The 14,784-nt window shown below is 35.5% G+C and overlaps 1 protein-coding gene across 15 annotated transcripts in view; it reads left to right on the top strand.

The window, feature by feature from the left end:
- BEND6 (BEN domain containing 6) overlaps nt 1-14,784 on the top strand; it is an 89,184-nt gene that overhangs the window by 57,942 nt on the left and 16,458 nt on the right. For 6 of the 15 annotated variants that reach the window (XM_082347164.1, XM_082347171.1, XM_082347174.1 and 3 more), the window contains exons 8-10: nt 57-140; nt 8,046-8,163; nt 9,981-10,016. Coding sequence is in view for 1 of the 15 variants with exons in the window: in XM_082347159.1 (XP_082203285.1) it covers nt 57-140; nt 3,523-3,603; nt 4,938-7,115 (2,343 nt within the window). In the remaining 14 variants the exon portion in view is untranslated. The other 9 variants (XM_082347175.1, XM_082347173.1, XM_082347160.1 and 6 more) reach the window with 9 other exon arrangements.

The raw sequence follows: 14,784 nt of genomic DNA, 5'->3' as shown, positions 1-14,784 counted from the left end.
CTCTTTCTGTAAGTGCGGGGTTGTCTAGATAACCGTGTTTTGGCTTATTTTTATAGATAATGGAATGTGTCCCTCCAGCTGGGCCTGAGGCGTCCGAGTCAACACCGGAGGAAAATGAAGATGACATTCAGTTTGTTAGTGTAAGTAGCGACGATATTCGGGTTTTTCCGAGTCAGAGACAATGCGTGATAAGCCGTGATGTGATTACCCCTCACCTGTTCGTTCATCACGCAGCAAACGTGTGTGAATGTGTGATAGGGACTGTACACTGTGGAGCAGGGCATAGGCGTAGGGAATTTGCCCGAAGAGGTGACTGAGCAGCCCCAGTAGGCATCACAAAGCCTGTGGCCTGCGGTGCGTGTTGTACCCTGAATCTCGCCCCTCCCCCTGCACTTAGAGCCGTTCATGTGCGCAGGGTTGTGGTCTCCTAAGACTGTTTTGAAATGAGACTAAGAGTAACTTCTAAAAGATAGCACACAGGTTAGGGAGAAGGGGCGACTAGTGATGAGGAATGAGGTAGCAAACCAAAAGGGCTGCAGGAACTCAACTTCTGAGCCTGGGTGTCTCCATAACGTGAAGGCGGGTGGCTTGAAGACTTCACTAAGCTCTGAGCTCATCCTGTTACAGCACAGTCCAGCAGGCGAGGTTCACAATGAAGGGCCCGTATCACCAGGAGCATCCTGTATCTTTCTGTTTTTATTCCCTTTGGACAGTAGTTTTCAAGCACTAGTAAGTAGAAGTGTGTGGATTCCCGGACCTCACTCCAGACCTATGGAATCAGAAATGGGAGGTGGGGCCCAGGAATCTTCATGTTGGTGCAAATGCAGGGGTGTATGAAGCTGTGAACACACTTTGTAAAACATTGGTTGCAAAAACTGAAGGTGGCGCTATGATACATTTGAGGATAATTTCCACCCCAAACTGTTGAAGTTTTACAAAGGCTCTGCTTAAAGTAGGATCTTAGTTAGCTAGAGAGTATTTCTACTGTGAACTACTCTTTTTGAATATCGTAGTTAGTTGAGGTTTGCTATTGAAGGTGTATAATCTTTTTTAAAGGTTTGCCTGTTTAATGTTTGTGTGTTTCTTAGTTGCTGTGGGTTTAAGGCAACCATGTAAATGACTTGTTTTTGTTTTTATATTTATTTTTTTTCAGTTTTCTTTTTTTTTTAACATCTTTATTGGAGTATAATTGCTTTACAATGGTGTTTTAGTTTCTGCTTTATAACAAAGTGAATCAGCTATACATACACATATATCCCCATATCTCCTCCCTCTTGCAAATGACTTGTTTTTAAATCAAACAAAATTCCCTCCCTAAAGATTGTGGTAACATTATTTTCATGTTCTAGTAAGGTTATATAGAAATTCTTTACAAGATCAAGACAATTTCCTTGACATTCTTCCCCACAATAGTGCATGTGGTACTCTTTTCTTGACACTTGGAACTTTTATTAATTTGGGGATACCAAGAAGGATTGTATGCTGACTTTGCCTCCCCATATGGTGAGGAGTAAGCGATGTAGCTGTGGAAATTGAAGAGCCATGATGTCTGTTTTTGTACTGAAAAACATTTGGAAAGAGGATTGCAGGGGTCATTAGGAAAAATAATTTAGGTTCTTCCTGACCATGGTATAAAGACAATGAATAGGATACGATGACCTTGATGGTGTTTTGTGCAGCTCTAGCTAGGCGTGACACAAGTGTTTATGATTTGTGTGCCTTATTTTGAAAAACAGTAGGATTCTACAAAATTAAGGTTGGAGAAATAAATAGGTGTAATTCTGTGTCATACTCTCAGGATTAAGTGCATAATCATGTTGTAAATTCTGACTGAGTTAATATATCAGCTTGTGTTCAGGTGAGGTTTAGAAATCTTAATTTAAATTTTATTTTAAATATAGAGAATTTTTTGTATCTTTGCATCCAGAGTAGTGTACATCCAGCTTGATAGAACCTCTTAGAAATAGCCTTGTTTACAATTAGAGGATTGAAGATTTGACAGCTCCTTAAGAAATGAATTATATGCACTGAGTGGAATTGCAGTACAAGAAGAATCTAGTAAAAATATTCCTGTTGCATTTAAATGGTGCCACATAAAAATAATCATTTAATTCTACTTTAAACTACATTCAGATCAGAATTACTTTCCTCTCACCCCATCCTATGCTGGGTTCCATCAGGATGTGTTTATTACTATGTTTTTTATAGTACCATCCAAAAAAGATGAAATGCTACTGGGTACAATGCTCTGCTTGAGGGTTCTCAGATACAAAAATATTTTTGTGTTCTTTTTATATCTTTTATCAAGAAGTATGTTACTACTTGACGTATTCTGGTTTGGATTTCTTAGTTTTATTGTATAAATCTTATTTTCCAGCCTCAGTCTGCATTATGGCACAGCATCCTCTTTGTATGCTGCCGTATACATAAGCCCCAAACTAAACACAATATGCTGAAAGAAAGGAATAATGAAAGTTGGGGAGTACAGAAAGAGCTCTTATCTTTGGTGTAAATTTTCCTGAAGTGCGGTGTACATACAGAAGAGGGCACTTGCTCATTATTCTCCTTGCCCTCACTCTGCTTTAGTATTAAATTACCATTTGTCTGCATTGGTTTTCTTGTTAACTGATCATCCCACATTTCATACTCTCCTAATCTTCTTCTTTTTTTTTTTTTAAATAATTACCAGTTCAAGTTTATTTTTTATTTTTTAAAATATTTATTTATTTGGCTGTGCTGGGTCTTAGTTGAGGCATGTGGGATCTTCTTTGCAGCATGTGGGATCTTTGTTGTGGCCTGCAGGATCTTTTTTTAGTTGTGGCACACAGGATCTTTAGTTGAGGCACATGGGATCTTTAGTTATGGCATGTGGGATCTAGTTCTCTGACCAGGGATCGAACCTGGGCCCCCTGCATTGGGAGCATGGAGTCTTAGGGAGGTCCTGTCTCCTAATCTTCTTGAAGCACAGCTTTAATGTGGTTCCCGTCTCGACACTACTAGTTGATTCCTTTGCCTGTAAAATAAAATCTAGGTTTTCAACTTGGGTATTTAAGGCCTGGTCTATGTTGAAGGTAGTATGTGTGTAAAGAAAAGATTGAAGAGATTTGATACTTGGTTGTGTAAGGATATGGAGGATGAAGCAGAGATATCAAAGAACTCCATGCTTTTGAGCTTAGATATGTAAAAGATTATTGATAACCATCCTAGTTAAAAAATACTGTACCATGATATCTGTGTTTTTTTAACATTATCCCTGGTCTATTTCCCATTTCCAAAGGAGTACATGGCTTTTTTCCTCTATATAGATTTAGGCTCTTTTTGGGTTTTGTCGTCCTTGCATATAGGTCTTCTCTGAATCTTTACCTCTGCTGGTTCTGTTTCTGATTATTTTGCACCACCGGTAAGGCCACCTCTTCACAGGAATTCTTGCTAATTCCAACCAAAAAAACCCTAGTGATTGTAAAGGCACATTTGGTTTGAATGATTGTTAATGACTTGTAAATTTGCTGACTTCCTTTTTAGGAAGGACCATCAAGACCTGTTCTTGAATACATTGATCTGGTCTGTGGTGATGATAAAGAGTGTAGCACCTATCATAGTGATGTAAGTATATTATATTTGTGTTTCTTCAGTTGTGTCATTAAGTGCAGTATGTACTGGAGGTGGATTGAACTGGCTTGCAAGAATTGTTTGTTAAATTTGAGCTGATTGTTAAACATAGCCGTTATTAAAAATTCAAGTATAACTCAGCCATAAGAAAGAATGAAATAATGCCATTTGCAGCAACATGGATAGACCTAGAGATTAACATACTAAGTGAAGTAAGTCAGAAGGAGAAAGACAAACACCATATGATATCACTTAATATGTGGAATCTAAAATATGATACAAATGAACTTATTTACAAAACAGAAACAGACTCACAGACATAGAAAACAAATTTATGGTTACTGAAGGGGAAAGATAGGGGAGGGATGAATTAGGAGTTAGGAATTTGCAAATACAAACTACTGTATATAAAGTGGATAAACAACAAGGTCCTACTGTATTTTGTAATAACCTATAATGGAAAAGAATGTGAAAAAGAATACATATAACTGAATCACTTTGCTGTATGCCAGAAACTAACATAACATTGTAAATCAGCTATACATCAATTTAAAAATTCAAGTATATAAAAGTTTAAAAGTAAATAGATTATCATTATGTTTAAGGTAATAGATGCTCAAAACTCTTCATACCCTAATATCTACATACTTGAGGTTATTTACATCTGTTGTACTGTGTGGTAGAAATATGGTATAACAATGTGCTCCTGAAGGAAGATGGAAGTGTTTACAGCGAGGTAATTGACAAACTATTGTACAGAGCAGGGTGTGATTTATTATTTGTTGATTGTCTAAACGGAAGGAAGTGATGGATGAAATGTTAATGCAGATTAAGCCTAAAAACATATGTCTCTAACTACTAGACTCTATGCTATACAAAAAATTGAGGAAATCTTGCAGTATTTGAAAACTCTTCATTGATTCAACAAAGATGTTGATGTTATCATTGATGAATGAGTGGAGTTCTGATATACATCTTTTTTTTACATTCTTCTTAATAATGTAAATGAAAGTATCAACCACTCTTCACAGTAGAACTATACTTGTAAATCATATGAGCAACTTTTCTGTTGGATTGGGTGATCATCAAAAGTTCAGTGAGGTTTTGTGACATTATTATTGGCTATAGAATTTTAAAAACTGATAGTGCATTTTTCAAGAAATAGCAAGTCATATTGAAGTTATAGGTATAAACTGAAAATCAAGGTAAGTATTCTAGTTTAAAATTTATTTCTAAAATTATATAAAGAAATCATTAACAGAAGTTTTTACATTAACCCTAAAAGTGTTATCATGACTTTTACTTACATGTGTAAAATTATTTTTCAGATTTTGTTCCCTAAAATGCCAAAACGACAGGGTGATTTATTGCATTTTTTAAATGCGAAGAAAGTGAAAACAGACACAGAAAGTAGCAATAGGAAGAAAAACTATTGTGTATTGTCTAAGTCTAAGGAATCAAATTTCAAATATGTTGAACAACCAATCATTGAAGAAAAGCCATCATGTTCATCAAAGGAAGAAATGGATAATCTTGTGCTTCCAGATTGTTGGAATGAAAAACAAGCACTTATGTTTACAGAACAGTACAAATGGCTTGAAATAAAAGAAGGTAAATTAGGATGTAAGGATTGCTCAAAAGTTCGGCATTTGGGATTGAAAGCAGAAAAGCATGTCCATGTGTCCAAGGAGTGGATTGCATATTTAGTAACCCCTAACGGTAGTAATAAAACTACTAGACAAGCTTCTCTGCGAAAAAAAATTAGGGAACATGATGTTTCTAAAGCCCATGGTAAAATTCAGGATTTGTTAAAGGAATCAATTAATGACTCTGTTTCTAATTTAGTGCATAAACAAAATAATAAAAATATTGATGCTACTGTGAAAGTTTTTAATACTGTTTATAGTTTAATAAAACATAATAGACCTTTATCTGATATTGAAGGGGCAATAGAATTACAAGAGAAAAATGGAGAGGTCAATTGTTTAAATACACGATACAGTGCAACAAGAATAGCAGAGCATATTGCAGAAGAAATGAAGATGATGCTATTTAAGAATATTATAGAAGAAAATGCCAAAATCCGTATTATAATTGATGAGGCATCCACAGTTTCAAAGAAAAGGACCCTCGTGATTTATCTCCAGTGCACAGTTCAGTCGACTCCTGCACCTATTATGTTATTTGTTGCTTTGAAAGAACTGGCGTCAACCACAGCAGAGTGTATTTTCAATACATTATTGAGTACTTTAAATGATTGTGGTTTCACTAATGAATATTTGAAAGCAAATTTAATTGCATTTTGTTCTGATGGTGCTAATACAGTGCTGGGAAGAAAGTCTGGAGTAGCTACAAAGTTGTTAGAAAATTTTCCTGAAATCATTATTTGGAACTGTTTAAACCATCGATTGCACTTGTCCCTTGATGATTCAATATCTGAAATAAAACAGGTGAATCATTTTAAAATATTTCTCAACAAAATTTATTCTAATTATCATCAATCTAATAAAAGTCAAAACAAGCTTTTAGAAAATGTAGCTAAAGATCTTGAAATTGAAATTGTTAAAATTGGCCGGATAATGGGACCAAGATGGGCGGCATGTAGTTTACAAGCTGCTGCTGCTGTATGGTGTGCATATCCTGTATTATATATGCATTTTTCTCATTCTCATTCTGGTTTGGCAAAGAGATTATCTAACATTAATTTCTTGCAAGACCTTGCTTTAATGATTGACATTCTTGAAGAATTTTCACTACTTTCAACTGCGTTACAGTCAAGCTCAACTAACATTCAGAAAGCACAAAAATTGATCAAACACACCATAAAATCCTTGGAAAATTTAAAAATTGGTTCTGGAAAGCATGAATCTCAAATTGAAGGTTTGATTAAGTCAGATAAGTTTAAAGATATTCCATTTAATAAAAATAATAAATTTAATGCCCTTCCTAGGAACATGTTACTAGAAAATATAATTCAACACATGAACTTACGTCTTTTATCTGACAGGAACCATGATGAAAGTATTTTTAATTATTTTAATTTGCTAGAACCTTCTACATGGCCTTATGAAGAAATAACTTCACCATGGATAACTGGTGAAAAAAAATTATTTCATTTGTGTGAAATTTTAAAATTCGAAATTGATTTGAATGATTTTCAGGAATTTGTAAATAATAATGTAAAGTCAAACAATGTTTCAATTCCTACAACCGTACAAAAAGCTGAAAAGATAGTTAGCACCATTGCAGTCAATAATGCTGAAGCTGAAAGAGGTTTCAATGTAATGAACATAATTTGTACAAGGGTGAGAAATAGTTTAACAGTAGGTCATATATCAGATTTAATGACAATAAGTTTGTTGGGAAAAGAGTTAGCTGATTGGGATGCAACTCCCTTTGTAAAATCCTGGTCAAATTGCAATCACAGGTTAGCTACAGATACAAGAGTTCGGCAAAAGTCAACAAAAGCCTATGAGAATCAGTTGGCTATATGGAACGTACAATAAAGAGTATTGTGTGGGAATTCCCTGGTTAGGTCTTGGCGCTTTCACTGCCATGGCCTGGGTTCAATTCCTGGTCCAGGAACTAAGATCCTGCAAGCCGCGTGGCGCGGCCAAAGAGAAAAGAGTATCGTGTATGATTTTATCATTTATAAATTGTATGCTGCACATCTTTTATATACATATATTTTTATTTCAAAAGCCATTTGTTAAACTTTATTCAGCACATTGCTGTTTAAAAGACATTCTCCAAAGAGATAAAGTTGATTGTTTTTAGGAGCAATGGGTTTTTAGAGGTTGGTCCATGTCTGCTAGAGTGGGCCAAATACATATTTCAGGGAATCCTATACAGAACATCCAACAATTCCATTTTTGCTTTGTTTTATTTTTTGTGAGGATACGAAAGTGTAATATAACCCAGATAACTTCTAAGCCCTGGAAGTTATATCAAATAAAAGAGAAATGGAATAAAAACTGCAAGCCTTGTGACTTTTGTCTTTCTCATTTCCATATCTGCACTATCTAATATGGTAACCACTAGCAACATGTGGCTATTAAGCGTTTGAAATGAGTTCAGTAGGACTAAGAAAGTAAATTTTTAAATTAATTTTAATTAAACATAAAAATTAAAGCAGCGTGAAATATTTTTGTTGAACTTGGCTTATTTGTTTTTTTAAAAATACATTTAACTTTGTTATCTTGCTTAAGGTGTGATTGTTGGAGTGTGCTTGTCAGACTCCATGTGCTGTGTCTGGTATTACATATAAACATCACTGATTGAGTTGGTGTTGGATTCAGTGTAAATTATTTTTTCCTATGAATCAATGTAATGTAGTGTATTTATCTGAATATTTTATGCTGACAACAGGAATTACAGTGATTACTTCTGTAAATAATTGGTAATTGATGTACTTGTTTTGCTTATTACTTTTCTAGTTTAGACATGAATATGAACGAACTTTAAATTTTAAAATGAAGGCATACTGAAGAGGAAACAAGTAGAACTGCAGAAGCTAGTCCTACAACTGGGACAGTAAACAAAGACTGGAAGAAGGTATGTTGCAGATTTCACAGTGAATGACGATTGCAGTTTGTTGTGGCAGAGAAAAACAAGCTATAATTTAACAAAAAATAAGACAGTAAAGTAACAATATTGAGACAGTTCCAGCAAATGCATGATGAATGAGCAAATGAAGTTACCTTTCAAAAGTCAAAAAAGAATTGAAATTTAGTCGCCTGAAATCACAATGAAATGTCCAACAGAATTTTTTTGAACAATTTTTAAGAGGATTGAGTTAAGTTTGGCCAGATATAAAACAGCTTGGATTTTTGCATGAAAAAGAACGAGTTTTAGATAGGTGGATAGTAAAGTTCATTATTTCAGTTATAGAAATTGTTAGAAATTTATGAGTTAAAGCCTAAAAAGTCTTATAAAAAAAGTACAGAGTCTTTAGTTGTCACCAATTGTTGCTTATAGAATACAGGAATTTTTAACAATATTAAAGATTAATTGATTCAAAATCTGAAAAATTACAAGTGCTTTTCTTTAGATGAGTTATGTAATAGAAAATGTGCTGTCCAAGTAATACTTGGAGTGCATTTTGTCTCATAGGACTTAAAAATTTACAAAGAAATAATTTCAATTCATGGTCTGTATAGCTATATTTTAATCTTTAAATTATCAAAAGAGTTTCATCTAGATGAGAAAAAATTACTTCTTGTCACAATAAATGGCATTCCAGCTAGGTTAGGTCAAAAGTCAGATTTCATTGGAATTTTTAAATGAGCTTGGTGTTTCCCCTATTTCTTCATTCCACTGTATGATACAGTTTGAGAGTACTTGTGCTCAGTTTTCCGAAATGGTCTCTGTGATAGTGTCATGGGTACAGTTGTTAGGTGTTAAGTGCTATGAGCCAACATCAGCTTACAGGATTGCTGAACAAATTAAAAGACAATGAATTTAGTGATTTGTGTACTCTGCCAGTTGGTTGACTTGTGGAAAAGTTCTACAAAACTTACTGTACCGTTAACACCAGTTCAGGATGTTCTTGCAACAACAGAAATGCTAGCCAAATATTTAATTAATAATCAAAGAGAAAATTGGGTGTTGTTTTCTGCTCAGTATTACACAGAATATGAATGATCTAAATTTGAAGCTCCAAGTAAGGGAAAAAGCCTACTTGTGCTACCTAGACAAGTACTAGAATTTATTTATTTATTAAAGAAAAAAATTTTTTTAATATTTATTTATTTATTTATCTTTGGCTGCATTGGATCTACATTGCTGCATGCAGGCTTTCTCTAGTTGCGGTGAGCAGGGGCTACTCTTCGTTGCGGTGCGTGGGCCTCTCATTGCGGTGGCTTCTCTTGTTGCGGAGCATGGGCTCTAGGCACGTGGGCTTTGTTGCTCTGCGGCACATGGGATCTTCCCGGACCAGGGCTCAAACCCGTGTTCCCTGCATTGGCAGGCGGATTCTTACCTGTGCTACTAGGGAAGTCTCTAGAATTTATTTTGAAATTGAAACTTTTAAAAATAAAAGAATAACTTTACACATTTTTCTAATATGAATTGGTATGCATAAGATTTTAACTGTTTTTGACAGGTAAATTTACTACAAAAACTACAAGAAAAATTTGAAAAATGTTACTTATTGATAAGTTTAGAGTTGCTTTTCAATTTACCCAGTAACTCTGAGTTCAGTTTTAGCAATAGTGAGCTGACACAAGATTTATTGAATTTACTTAACTTGGACAAATGTAGTTTTCAAACTGATGTGCTTTTGCTCTGAAGGCAAATCAATTTTTTTTAAAACAGATGAACAGGATTTTTCCAGTGTGGATTTAAAAAGTAAAGGAAAAATTTTCTTTCAGGTACTGGCAAACTTAAATGTGTTTGGAACAGAATGGGTATGTGAATCTACTTTTTTCAACTGTAAGTTTTATGAAATTTATGTATAGATCAAGTATTTGTGATGAAAAAGGCATTCAGATGAATTGAGATGAGCTTTAAGTATAAAATACACATCAGATTTTAAAGACTTAGCATGTGAATCATTCACATTAATAACTTTATATTGATAACATGTTGAAATAATATTTTGGAAAAAGTTAAATAAAATATTAAAATTAAATCCATTTGTTTATTTTAACTTTAGAATTACATATGTAATTAGAATTACATTATAATTCTATTGGACAGTACTCTGTATCTGACGGTACTCTCAAATCTGGGTTTCTCTAATCCAGACCTCACTCTTGACTTCAAGATCCATAGTCAACTGCCTTTTCATTTTCACGTGTTGTCCCATAGGTATCCAAGCTGAATATGTCCAAAGCTGAACTTATGCCTCACCATATCTGTTTTGGAGAATGGCATGACTATCCACCTAGTTTCTCAAACTCGAAACTTAGAAGATATTTGAAACCTTTTCTTTATCTTGCCTTTTCTCTCTCACCTTTTAAGTATCTCTGAATCTATATTTTCCTCACTATCATCACTGCCCTTGTTTCTCTTGCTTAGAGTACAATAATAACTTCATAACAAGTCTCACTACCTTCATTCTTGTCCCTTCCTAATCCATCCTCCACAGTAACTCAGAAATGGCCATTGTGAAATACTCATTTATTCTTATAACTTTTATTGGTCAAGAAGACATTCAGACTCATAACAGAAAACCCAACTTAAATCACTTGAATGGACTTATCATTTTGAATAACAAGAAATCTGGAGATGGCTTCAGGCTTTGCTTGAGTAGCTCAATGATATCATTGCTGTGTGACCTGGGATGCTTTTGGCCTTTCCCTTAGGGTTATAGCATGACTGGCACAGTTTTACACATGCTGGATTTAAGGCAAGAAGGCAAGGGGTGGAACAAGCCCTGGATATCAAAAAATCAAAAGCTTTGCCAGAAGCCTTTTCAAGTAGATTTGCATTTCTCTGGCAAGAACTGTATCAATGTGGCCATCCCTCATTGCAGTAGAGGCTTGGAATGTGAATTTTTACCATTCCTAGCTTCTGTAATAAAGGTAGGCAAGCGGGAGAAGGGGAGTGGATGGTAGTTTAGCCAGTCTATGAGGTTTACCATTTTTCTCCCCTACTGAAAATCCTTCACTAGTTCCCCACTTTCTTCAAGATAGTAAAGTTCAACCTTTCTGGTTTCCTTATAATAAGAGTTCATTTTTTTTGTCTTTCTCCGTTACTAGGTAGTGAGTTTCTTGAAAAGAGTCTAACCCTGGTTATTAGCAATGTCTAGCACATAGTAGAAGCTCAGTAAATGCTTGTGTAGTATTGGACATTTCCTACATATCAGTTCATTTTTATGAATCGTTTACATCTCCAAATATTCCTATTTCCCAGTGAACTTCTAAGGGAAATAAGATACTCTTCTGTTTTAAATTTCAGGTATATAGTTATGCCTTATATAATCTTTCATGTTTACTTTGAAGAGAAATTGAGGTACTCTTAAAAATGAGTTGAAAATATTTCCTGTTTTTTTAATATTGTAGAGATGTTCAGGGTTTGGACAGAGAATTTTCAACAAGATTTTTATATTTAACGTTTTCTTAAAATTGCAGTTGATAGTGTGAAAAACAAAAACATCTTATAACCAACTTACCTTATAATCAGTACTGCTACCTGGTTTTATTGCTTAAGTTTGTGTTTTAATTTACAAGCACGTTGGTGCCAAGTGATATTTCTTTACTTGTCATGAGTTAATGAGGAAGGTGAGGAACAGTCTTAATATGAAATTTATATTCATCCACATTAGAGGAAAATGGTGCACTTTGGTAATCCTCAAGTTTTGAGAAGTGGTGCAGATTTGACCAAAGAGCATGAGAAATGGTTAAATAGGCAAATATAAAATACCATTTTTTTTTTTTGTTAATTTCTTTAAAAGAAAGCAAAAGTTGTAACATTATTTTGTCATGTGTACTAGACACATGACAATTAGAGCAGGGGTCCCCAACCCCTGGGCCACGGACTGATACTGGTCCGTAGCCTGTTAGGAACTGGGCCGCACAGCAGGACGTGAGTGGCGGGCGAGCGAGCAAAGCTTCATTTGCCACTCCCCATCGCTTGCATTACCGCCTGAACCCCCCCCCCCACACACGCACACACAACTCCCCCTGCCGTGGAAAAATTGTTTTCCACAAAACCAGTCCCTGGTGCCAAAAAAGTTGGGGACCGCTGAACTAGAGCATAAAATAGTAGGGGTTAGGTATAGTGAAGTGTATGGTTGCAAAGTTTCTATGTATTACATGAAGTGGTACAATATTAATTACATAGAAAGAAAAGATTGTATAACTAAAAAGTATAAATAAAATGGAAGTTTTAAAAATGTTTAAATACTTTTCTAAAAGGCAGGAAAAGGTACAGAAGAACAAAACAGTTAGTACAAACAAAACGTACAATTATAGGTTTAAATATAGCCATAGCAATAATTACATTAAATAATAATGGTCTGGGCTTCCCTGGTGGTGCAGTGGTTAGGAATCTGCCTGCCAATGCAGGGGACACGGGTTTGAGCCCTGGTCCGGGAGGATCCCACATGCTGCAGAGCAACTAAGCCTGTGCGCCACAACTGCTGAGCTTGCGTTCTAGAGCCTGTGAGCCACAGCTGCTGAGCCCACGTGCCACAACTACTGAGGCCCGCACGCCTAGAGCCTGTGCTCCGAAACATGAGAAGCCACTGCAATGGAAAGCCCTCACACCACAACGAAGAGTAGCCCCCGGCCACAACTAGAGAAGGCCCACGCATGGCAATGAAGACCCAACGCAGCCAAAAATAAATAAATAAAATAAATTTATTAAAATAATAATAATGGTCTAAACACACCAATTAATAAGGCAGAGATGGACCAAAATGAATAAATAGCAAGACCCAATAATGTCTGTTTAGAGGAGATAGATATAAAATCAAAAGTTGAGGGTAAATGGATGGGGAATGTACTTTGGGATTTCTCCTGCTATGTACTAGAAACCCTGAACATTATTTATAAACATAGGAAGACTGAAAGATGGAGAGAAGGCAGACCAGCTATGAACGTTAGAACTCACAGAATGACAGAATGGTGAGTTCCCTGAGTTTTCTATTTGCCTCATATCCCAGACTTGGAACTGAAGAAGCTAGCAACCTGGAAATGCCAGTGGATGCAGACAAGAAAGCCCTGCAAAAAGCCTGTCTTCTCTTCAAAAGATCAGGGAGGGGCAGGTTAGCAAGACAGAAAACATTATTTTACACAATAACCTCTCTGCTTCAGCCAAATACCACAGAGAACACTGCAGCTTCACCCAAACCACCAAAGGCCAAGTGGGGAGCCTGGACTTCCATCTTTGCCAGCTTATAATGAAGTACCGCTGACCTGAATCCCATCCCACTGGGTTGATGTCAGAGGAGGCCTAATGGAGAGTCATAACGTTTACCTTTGCTCAGCATTAAGGAGCCTCTTCCCCCAACTTCAGGTATTAACAGAAGCTAACTAGGGAGCTTGGACTTCTTTACTACCTGGTAGTAACCAGGCAACAAACAACATCCCCCTTTCTGCTCCTAAAGTGGTGTCAGCGGAAACTAACTGAAGCAGAAAGTTTATGATCTAGAGTCTCATAATACCAATATGTCTATGTCTGTTTCAATAAAAAGTCACATGTCATTCCTAGAACCAGGAATATCTTGAGTGAAAAAGACAATAGATACCAACACTGAGTTGCCATAGATGCTAGAATTATCTGACACAGATTTTAAAGCTTCAGCAAGCAATTAAGACATGTTTTTGAAACAAATGAAAACATAGAATGTCTCTGCACAAAAAAGAGGACGTCTCAGCAAAGAAATAGAAGATATAAAGAACCAAATGGAAATTTTAGTAATGAAAAATACAATAACCAAAATAAAAAACTCAATGGATTGTCTCAAGAGAGGAATGGATGGGACAGAGGAAGGAATCAGTGAAGTTGAAGGTAAAACAATAGAAATTACACAATCTGAACAAGCGAGGAAATAGACTGGGGAAAAAAAGAATCCAGCCACAGGTACCTGTGGGACTATAACAAAGAAGCTAATATTCATGTCATCAGAGAGCCAGAAGGAAAGGAGGAGGGCAGGGCTAGAAAAGTATTTGAAGATATATTGTCTGAAAACTTCCCCCATTGAGCAAAGACAAATCTCAATTCAAGAAGCTGAGTGAATTTAAGAAATCCGTACCAGTATGTATCAGAGTCAGACTTTGGAAAACTAAAGACAGAAGTCTTGACAGCATTGAGGAAGAAAGGCACCTTACATATAGAGAAAAATAATTTGAATGACAGAAGAGGCCAGAAAGAGGCACAACATTTTTCAAATACTGACAGAACTGTCAACATAGATTATCTGGTGAAAATATCTTTCAGGAATGGAGGAGAAATCAAAACATTCTCAGATGAAGGAAAACTAAGGAAATTTGTCATCAACAGACTAATGCTAAAATGAATGTTTAAGGGAACTTCTGTAAACAAATCATTAAAGGAGGAATCTTGGAACATCAGGAAGGAAGAAAATATAGTAAGTAAAAAATAAGGGTAAGCATGAAGCAGTATTGTGTTGTTTGAAAGTGGACTTAGATTTGTTGTAAATATATGTTGCAAACACTAGAGAAACCACTAAAATTTAAAAAAAATTTTTAAAAGTATAATTGATAT

Source organism: Balaenoptera borealis (assembly GCF_965194805.1).
Source record: "Balaenoptera borealis genome assembly, chromosome: 12".
In the NCBI taxonomy this organism is placed as follows: Eukaryota; Metazoa; Chordata; class Mammalia; order Artiodactyla; family Balaenopteridae; genus Balaenoptera; species Balaenoptera borealis.
Note: the sequence above shows the minus strand (reverse complement) of the source record. Positions and strands in the feature narration are given on the sequence as shown.